We start from the raw sequence: 10,180 nt of genomic DNA, 5'->3' as shown, positions 1-10,180 counted from the left end.
AACAATCTTTTTGCCAGTTTTGACTAATGTCCATTCTTTAATCATCCATGTAGCTCATTTTAATTTGTGCTCAGATGTCCAACTTTGCCACAAGAGGGCGCCACAGTATACCAGCGCACAGCAAGCCTCTGCATCCTGTTCCATTACCAAGTGAGTGAAAATCAATTACCCCAGCTCCTTCATCTGAGCCAGCCATTTTCCATGTTAAGAGAAACTGGGTCAAGTGACATCAGATCTAAAAGTCACAATTTTACAGATTTATCAAATAATAAAAGACAAAACAAACACACTAAGTAAAAAGACAAATTTATTTCTTAATCAGAATATACAAAGCAGTGGCTGAAGTAACCAAATGCCATTCTGGTTATGAAAAAGGCAGTCTACACAGAATTGGGATACTCAACCATAACATAAAATTCAAGAAATGCAAGAACAACGTATAAATGGTACAAACTTGCGTGGAATGCATACAGAACAAATGACCAAAGCTTTAAGATTTAAGAGGGGGTTAATTAACATTGCAAAAGTCCTGCCTCCACAGAAAAAAGGTCAAACAATCCATCCATGGAGGTGCAACGCACAGCTCTTGTCTATTTGCACCATTTGTTATGTTAACAGGGCAGCCAGGGATTAAGTAGCAGCTTAACACAAAATAAAGAATGACACCTCACCTAATAAATGCCAAAACAACTGTCCATTACCCCCTGCTTAAAACTTGTCTTTGGTCCTTTTTAAATGTATCAGAGAGGTCAACATGAGCCTTAAAGGTGAGCAGCTGCCTGTATGTATGAATCATCTGGTCAGCACGGATATAATAGAGGCTGTGCTTCTAATAATGGTGTGAAACATTAGTAAAATAAAAAGAACTGATCTTATGCTGCGGCCTGATTCGTACAAGTACAAAAAGAAAAGCTCCTTTTAAAGACCAATAAATAACATTTCATACATAAAAAGTATGCAGGGCCTCTAGGTTTCAAGACTCCAGTGCAATGTGATAACATGGGAGCAACCAAAAACAAATCTTCCGCAGAAAGCACAAGCTCTAGAACACGATGTTGACCAGGCTGGTGAGACAGTGCCGCAAAAACATGTAGCAGGGAACCGGCGTTTTAAGCCTCCACATCTGCCTCTTTCGAATCTCCGTTTTCCTCTGTCTTCTGCTTTTTTGTCTCAGCTTTTTCCTAAAAATAAATAAATAAATAAATAAAATAAAAGATACCATGCATAAGCAAAGACCTGACATAACCAGATTAGTCAAAATCAAGTGATTAAACATGTCTTCAGCCTGATGACAACCCACCTCCTCTTCAGCTGCACGCTTTACAGGCTGTGCATCAGTCTCCTCAGCAGGGGGCGCTTCCTCTGCTTTTTCTGAAAAAAAAAAAAAAAAAAAAAGTGCAATCAAGAAAACATGTTGCATGTTTTCACAATAGGTGTACATGATCCGGGTCAACAACTAAAATATTAATGTACTAAGGTCACATGTGAGACAAAAATGAAACATACCACTTCCATTCTTCTGCTCCTCCTCTGTAGTTTCCTCCTTTTTCTCAGTGTGTTCAGCACCGTTCTGAAAACAGAGGGCAATTTAATTTTTATAACAAGACTAATGATTGGGTTTATAACAAGAAAAGGTTTAGATAATATAGTAGAGTTAATGCGGATATTTTAAATAACCATCCAGACACCAACATGTAAACTCTCCCCTTGAGATAAGCACGTGTTTACCTCTTATTACTTCCTCTGAGGATTAACGCGAAAGCTCTGAGAAACCACAGACTAGAGAAACCAATGGAGACGTCTGTGGGTTGCTAGCAAACATCTGTGTCGTTTCACAACCCAAACAAAGCCCCGTGTGGAGGGAGCAGCTGAACGGGAGCTGGGGAAGGGTGCAGCGACACCTGCATGACGAGCGGCGCTAAGACAAAAGGCCATGAGGCTGGTTTGTGTTTCAGACTCACTGTGCCATTGGCAGGTGCGTCCCCGCTGTCGGTCTTCTCCTCCTCCTCCGCTGCTGCTGCTTCCACTTCTTTCTTCTCCTTCAGCTCCTACAAAATAAAAGCACGCCGTGATCAAAGAGTGGACTCTTCCGAGAACCGGTAGTGTGGTTGAAACAAAGATTTGTTAGAATATGTTTAGAAAATAGAGATAATTCGTGACAGAAACAGAGAGCGGCGGTGTTTTTCATCTCCTCACGCCGCGTGCTGTGAACGCGCTGCAGCTTCCCGCCCACAGCAGCTCCGCTTCACCGTTTTCACCGCTTTGTCTGCTCAACGAAACCTCACAACCATCCACACCGCGCTCGTTTTCAGTCAAAGACACCGAAAAACTGCTTTCGACGACGTAAATTGTTCAAGACTTAATATCCGCGTCGAGAAAAGACAATTCAAGAAAACAATATTGTGTGCATCACACGTTTCGCCAATCAGTTTAAACTTACACGGAGTAACGTTGACGGTACAAATTCATACTTTCGTTTAATACCTTACTGTTGTTCGCTTTACGGTTTTTAAGACAATAACTCAAAAAAGTTATCAAAACCTTTTAAAACGACTGTTTCACCCCCACCCCCAAATCAAAATGAATGAAACGCACCTTAGCTGTAACCTCTGTGATGGCGGTTGTGTCAGCGACTGTATCGGCCATAGTTATTGAAGTAATATAGATAATTACAAGTCTATTTTAATTTCTAAAGATTTATTTCTTTTCCTCTCGTTGCCCCCGTGTGGTTAGTCGAAAGACGCTGAGAGAGAAATGATGTCTGCCCTTCTCCGCTTTTCTCTCGAGCTCGTTGAAAATCCACTCTCGTTGGATACGGCGGCAAGATCCCGCACGTGATTGGTCAGCATCGACCAACGGGGCAAGCGATTGAACAAAAGTGTTGTCAATCTCACAAAAAATTCCCGCCTCTCGATTATCTCGTCGCTGATTGGTCGGTTCCTTTTAAAGCGCTGTGCCGTCGGACCTTACTTATTTTCTCGTACTGCACATACATTTGTTTTTGTTTTCAACAGATTTCTTTTAACAGTGGATGCGAGCTTTCTGCTGTTAAAGTTTTACTACTTTTATCAGTTCTAGCGACAAATAAAGGCTGTTTAAAGTATGATATATTGTTTAAATATTACCACACATGGCCACGGGCTACTTCTTTTGTCTTAACGGTCTGTTCTGCAGAAATGAGGTATCAAATTACAGACCAAAAAAAAAAAAAAGGAGTAATATGCGGGTGTGAGAAGCAGACGGCCACTCCTCCTTTCCATATTTAACTCCAGTAAGGACATACGTATCTGATCAGATCAAGTATAGTTAAACTTTTGTTTTTTGTCTCAGCTGCAGGAACACACACACACACACACACACACACACACACACACACACACCACTTAAACTTTAGTTTTTTGTCTCAACTGCAGGAACACACACACGCGCGCGCACACACACACACACACACACACTTACATTGACTAAAGTATACATTTACATAAATATATTTAGTTTTCATTTCAGTTACTGCTGATATTTTACTAAGGTATTTATTTAAAAAGAGCTTAACACGTTTGCTTGGCTAACAGAAAAATCCTTTACAGTAAATGCCTTAAAACAATTTTAATTTCCATGTTAAAAAGTGATTTACTAACTACATTTTGTGAGAAGCTACAAAGGTTAATGAACCTTTGTTGGATGTTAATAAAAATACACTTTTGATTGAATGTATGAAGCACTGTTTAAACAATTTATTTTGAAAAAAAGTCATTATATTTGTTAGTGTAAATGCTGCTAAACACACCAGTGCTCATTCAGAGGAGTTCACTAAGGCTAGGTGTGTCATCATTGAGTTTACTGCTTTAGCTGATGAACTAAATACACTGGAAACATTCCTGAATTCTGAAGCCTGCAGTGCATCCAGTCACTGCACGATTGTCAGAAGTACAGTACACATGCTATGGAATGATCCTCCAACGTTCAGCACTTCATAATTTTTTTTTCACTATCCACACATTTTGTACTTGCGGTCATTATCGCAATATTCTAATTTCCACCTTTATTTTGGGAACATTTGGGTCAGTGTTTCAGATCTTGATGGTCTTGTCTGTCTTATAAAAGAGGCTTAAAGGGTCTTGAACTTGTCCCAGCACATTCCCACAGCGTATCTTAATCCCAAGACGCCTCAGTTTACATCTCAGTCTGATGCACTCCTTAAAGTTGCTGTCTATGGAGAAGTCTACGAGCCAAACGCTTGTCATTCACCCTACATTCAGCAGAAATATAATTATGAGGAGTATAATTACACATAGAGATCAAAGGGTTGTGTTTTAGTGAGCTGGTCATTTAGAGCTTTAATCTCTTCTCTTGTTTATGTTATTCAACTGTATTTCCAGAGGAAAGGGTTGCATTTTCATCCATATCATACAAAAAATTCATTTATTTTTAGATCTTGCAGTTAAAAATACATTGCAGGAGGAGATTGCGAAATCTCCAGAGCATCGAAAGCAGGCATTTGCAGTATTTTAGAGCCAAAATGAGCCTAGAGACTACTGTAAATCCACGGGAGGATGAGTGCAACAGACTTTAAAGCACCAGAAGGCATTACTCACATTTTCTGTAAATGGAAAATGGGAGCAATCAAAGAGAGGAGGATTGTTTGTGAGATCATTTCCTGTTTCTTTTTTCCCTCTCTTGTTGCCCACCTCAAGAAACGTTTCCATTTGCGACTGATTTGCTCTAAAAAAATCACTTATCTCAGTTAAAGCAGGTAAAAGTGACCAAGCGACAAATGTAACTGAAGTAAAGTAAAAAAAAAAAAAAAAAAAAGTGAGAGTTTTTTCTTTGCCAGCCTCTCTGTTTACCACATTTTCCACATTCAGGGATAGAAAAACCTTTTTATGATACTCAAAACTGTGAGACCACAGAAAGTACTACTGACTAAAAGAAGAAAAGCCTCTTTGTGTGTGTCATGCTTGAAAATAAATGAAAATGTTATGCAGCAGCTCCTCTCGGGAAACATTTATCATTGTATCGAGCTCTTCTTTACCTGCTGGGGTCACAGACTTTAAGATAAACGATGGGAAGTACAAGCAGGTTAATTTCACCCCAATTTACTCGAGAACAAAAGCTGATCCTACTTGTGGAATTTCAGATCTGAAGGGAAGAGCAAAGTGGGGGCCCATCAAAGAGCAAAGATCAGGCTTAAGCGGGGGAGGGGACCCAATAATTGGAAGAACTGGTGGGGGCCAAACTGTGCTCTTTTGTTTTGAACAGCAGTGTCCTGCAAGGTCTGGTTGCCTTTCTGCAGCTCAGACGACCTGTAGGGGACAACATAATGCTGACTTCACGCTGGCACACTTGATGTCAAACGCACAGGAAATGAGAAGGCATTTAAACTCTTCTCATCTACAGTAGCTGCGTTTTAGTAAAGTCATGTCCAATAATGGTGGAAACATTTCAGCTGCCTGTTGCATGCATGGAGCGAAATGCCCAAAGGTTATCACTGCTTGTAGATCTACAACTGAATAAATTTAGGAGTCAACTCCTTTTGAGATGATTTAAAGGTACGAAAAGTAAGTGAAATAATTAAAAAACAGTCTAATGTCTCAATCACCTTGGAAGGAAGGTTGCTTCAGCCGCTTTCAAAAGACACACCGTGGCGGCAAATCATGGTAATATTGTCGCCACGATGTCTTTTGAAAGTGCCATGGCAAAATGGTGAGGCAAGATTATTGTTGCATTCGTGCCAGCAAGCTTGATAATAATATTACAGCAATGCTGAACTTTTAAATGAAAGTCACGCCTTCATGCGACAGATGGTGATGTCATGATGATCTCGTGTGGAATGTCTGCCAAGCCCCGGCCTGCAACATTATTGAAAATGCACGTAAACATTGGGAGTCTGTTTACATTGGTAAACAGCATCAGATGAGATGGCAAACCAGAGCGAAGATGGTTTGGGAGCTTCTGGCCGTTGGAGCTGAAGCACGGTTCACGAGGACTGTGAAGGACAACGACCTTTTTCAGTGGCTCACGAAAAAGTGTAAGTAGCGTGGCTTCAATCGGGATAAAAGAAACAAGTTACGTCTAAGCTGTCCGTGACAACGCATCGACTGCTGCACAAACCCTTTATACCGCCATTACTTTATCTTTTTTAAAAAGACAAGATCGTGCCACATTACCGCCATCTAGGACTCTAGAAGGCGGTATATCAAATACAGGCCATTTACCAGGGACTGCAGTACCCATATTTGACCACAGGGTGTCATTCTTACTTTGGGCACCTTTAACAAACACAACAATATCTCTAACTCAGGCGGTTGTACAGAGATACAATTTGATCTGGTGGATGTTGAGTCCTTCACAATACATGACCCAAGAGCAAAAAGATCACATAACATTTTGCACCATAAGCTGGCCAATGAAATGCAAACACATTTTAAAATCAAAGAGGCTGAGTGCATCAACAACAATGTAATTACTTTATAAAGCAGAGCAATAACAAAGAAAGCCAGCGTCATAAACATCTGGATCATCTTCAAACTGATGCTTCGTCACAGTATTTTTATTAATATGAACATTTTGCCAGTCAGGAGCACCTCTTGATTATGTGAAGCAGTGTTTTTCATTTACTTCAAGTCACTTCAGACTGCAAAAGTTTTTGCATTTTTGTTTGTGATCATCGAGAGCAGAATATCAGGGTTGGACAGGATAATAAACACTGTGCACTGTTCCCTCTGAGGCTGTGTAAGGAGCAGCTGATTGGACAAAGAGCAGACCCAGAATGCGCCATGGGGACTGCATTTCCCAGCAGGCATCAAGGTGTGGGTGGAAGCACTGGAAGGAGCTGAAGGGAGCAAGGGTCACTTGAGGTATTTAGGTATAAAGCTACACCAGATGTGTTAAGAAGCTACTAGACAATGGCCAAGTGGGTTAATGAACGGATGATAGACGTGACGTGTAAACATGTTGTGCATCTTTACGCACGGCAGAGACATGGCTCTGTGCAGTCTGTTTGCTGCTTGGTGACTACAGGACTTCCTGTTTCTTTTCCAAATAATCATAGAAAAAAAAATCAGAAAATAAAGCAGCAGGAGGCATTTGATGGTAACAAAGTGTTTAGCGCAGTAAACAATACTTAGCTGAAGTTGCTGCCGTAATCCAAACACAAGGTCTCATAAATCTAGGACAAAAAGGAGAAAGTTAAAGTTTTCTTCGACAGCACACGGCTTGCATTTAACTTGTGCTCTCCCGTCTTATTTATTTCGCCTCGTAGCTCCTCCCCTGCCACCGTCTTGCCAGAGGAAAGTGGAAATTTCCAGTAATTCCTACTGCTTTGCAAGAAGGGCTCCTCCTCCTTCATGTTTCCCGCCTTTCTCTACACTCTACCTGCCTTCTTTTTCTGCATGCTGGCCTGAAAACTCATGGTTGTGTTTCTCATCCTTTCGTTGCAAGCATGCTTCTTAGGCTTTCTTCCTAGCATCATAGTTCTGCATGGGATGTTCATGCTCCTGTTTCTGGCACAGAGGATTCCACATATAAGGACACTGTCGCCACTTGTCCTTGCAGCACCAAAACTTGTCAGCCTGTGTATTATATCATTCCAAAAATCAGAATCATGTTGCTTTTTGGACTAAATGTGAAGGATTGAGCAATGTGCACTATCACATCAGATCTTGAGTGATGAATAAAGGGTGGTTTAAGATCACAGAGCAGATGGCAGATTTGCATTTGTATTTCTGTGGCTGATCTGACTGATATTCTCGTGTCTGGTTTGTTTTAGAGATGCTACAATGAGACACATTAATCCGGGAATAAGAAGCGGGATGAGCACGGTTGTGATTTTGTTGAGGGGCCTCTAATGTCGATCCGATATGAAAAACTAGACATGATGTGTGATGTGTGTGAAGTCCACGGTGTCTCTCTACTACATTTGTGGTTTTACAACTTCCTCTTGACCGAGCACAAAAACACAACCGTTCTCACACACGTGCAGTGGTGGTGTTTGATGGAAAATCTGTTTAGATAAACTCTATAAAACGGCACGAGTCAGCTGGAGTGAAGAAGTTTGAGTGTGTTGGAATGAGGCACACTGACCTTAGACCCATTGTGAAGCACCAACAAAGAGCCATCTGCACAGCAACCAAAGCGGAGATGAGGGACTCGCACACATGGGGACTGAGGAGGGGGGCAGGGACTTGGAGTGGAAAAAAAGAAAAAGAAAGAAACAACTGGGTGATAAAAAAAATAGTAATAATTCAGCTGGATTAACTCTGTGTAAGATCTCAAAGCTTTAGACACATAAAAAAAAGCTGCACAACACATCGAATCAAAGAGAGCACACATTGCTCCAATTGCTTGTAAAGTGGAAGACAAGAGCTGCAGGCCTAATCACTCAAGAGCACATTTCCTGCCTCCTGCATGATGGGATGAAGCCAACTGAAACGGTTCATGGCTAATATTTAACCTACACTTGGATCCTCATCAAAGAGCATGTTTTAACCACTAAAGCAACAGAGAAATGCAGTTTACATCTGTAGAAATGAGTGATTTTACTATGCTTTTCATGTCAGTAGATTGGTGAAACATTGCTCGAGTGTTTAGCTTTACCTGTGAAAATGCATTTCAAAATGGTGATAACAAAAACAAAATGGTGTCAGGGACATCTGTAAAAATAAAAAAAAAATGTTTCACAGGTAAGATATGAGAGTCTGAATTGCTTAGCAACAGCAGTAGAAAAAAATGTTGCAGCTTGTGTTGTGATGGAGGAACTTGCCGTGCTGCCACCCTGTGGTGAACTGCTGGGACGTGCAGAGGGAATATACATTTTAAAATGAACAAAAGCACACTTGCCTCTGAGTTTAAATGTAAAACAGTTGCAATGGTTTGTAATTTGCAAATCTCATAAGAGAGAGAGAGAGAGAGAGAGAGAGAGAGAGAGAGAGAGAGAGAGAGAGAGAGAGAGAGAGAGAGAGAGAGAGAGAGAGAGAGAGAGAGAGAGAGAGAGAAAATGGCTTTGTTAAAAATAAAAGCATTATCTTTGGTTCTTTGGTTCTTCAACAGTGTTTGAAAATCTCTTTAGTGATTTGATTGGTTGCTAAATGCACCAGCTCTCTTGGTGGGTGGTTGCTTAGCAACATTTCTGGATGGGAGAGAGGACGGGAAGGTGGGTGGGGAGGTGTGGCCTACTTAAAGGGGGAGGAGAGCATGGTGGGTGCAGGCAGTCTGACTGGGGAACTACCTGGCAATGATCCCAAATAAACAAACAAGGGAGACAGAAAGGAGGAGGACTGAGAGGAGACAGAGGACACAAAGTGTTTTCAAGGTTCAGATAACAGTTTGGGTCTCTGATAAGAGGAACAAACCATTTTACTTCTGACCTGCAGTAGTTCCCTAGAAACAGAATAAGAATGGAAACAGGAAGTTGAGCACAGTTAGCAGAAAACAGTTTTTTTTATTTGAATACAACTTACCAGAGCTAGAGCTGTGAGCAGATTATTGTAACATTACATTACGGAAAATCAGCAGCCTGCACCCCCACTTGTCGATGCTGGAGGAGCAGCAGCTCTACTCTGAGCCCCTCCTAGATTTTCAAGCCTCTCAGTTAAACATTTCTGTCTGACTGGGTAGTCAGGATGATGGTGAGAAAAGGACAATTAAAGACTTCCTGAATAGCCTTTGTTAAGTGGTACTGAGTCATACAGGACTGATGAGCTAACTGCTAGCTAGTGACAAGACCACTCAAATCAGCTACAGTCTCCAACATTTGATAGTGGTGTATGCAACATTAATTTAGCTACTGACATCATTTTTGCACTACAAAGTTACTCAAATCAATATTTATGTTTATGGGTGTAAATATAACCCACATTCCAACCGATGCTTAAGCGGGGTGTTGTGTCTGCAAACTGTAATACACAGCTAACAGTCACAAAGCAGAACATTTTAGGTGCATACCAGAATCACAAGCTGTTTTTACAGGACCATAGCTTTTGCAAAACGGGATTTGCCGCAGCTCCCTGGGGAGGATTTTGACATTTATAGTAGCAAAGCTGATGCTAGAATAAACTGCCATCAGGCACCTCTCAAACCAAGACGGGATAAAGGGAGGTCGCTGCCCCCCCCCCCCCCCCCCCCCACACACACACACACACATGTGACGTGCAGGGTCGCACATTCAGCGTCAGACGGAAGA

General features: G+C 41.3%; 1 protein-coding gene across 1 annotated transcript; it reads right to left on the bottom strand.

Annotated features, from left to right (window-relative positions):
• Positions 1–289: 289 nt before the first annotated feature.
• On the bottom strand, positions 290–2,805 carry si:ch211-222l21.1 (parathymosin). The gene is made up of 5 exons (XM_015959042.3): positions 2,596–2,805; positions 1,962–2,048; positions 1,507–1,570; positions 1,301–1,371; positions 290–1,181 (listed from the first exon to the last, which is right to left on the bottom strand). Exons 1-5 carry the CDS (start codon positions 2,644–2,646, stop codon positions 1,110–1,112), a joined length of 345 nt encoding a protein of 114 aa, XP_015814528.3. The 5' UTR covers positions 2,647–2,805; the 3' UTR covers positions 290–1,109.
• Positions 2,806–10,180: the final 7,375 nt, after the last annotated feature.

Source organism: Nothobranchius furzeri, chromosome 3, assembly GCF_043380555.1.
Source record: "Nothobranchius furzeri strain GRZ-AD chromosome 3, NfurGRZ-RIMD1, whole genome shotgun sequence".
NCBI classification, from domain to species: Eukaryota; Metazoa; Chordata; class Actinopteri; order Cyprinodontiformes; family Nothobranchiidae; genus Nothobranchius; species Nothobranchius furzeri.
The sequence above is the reverse complement of the archived record's forward strand: the minus strand, read 5'-3'. Positions and strand labels throughout refer to the sequence as shown.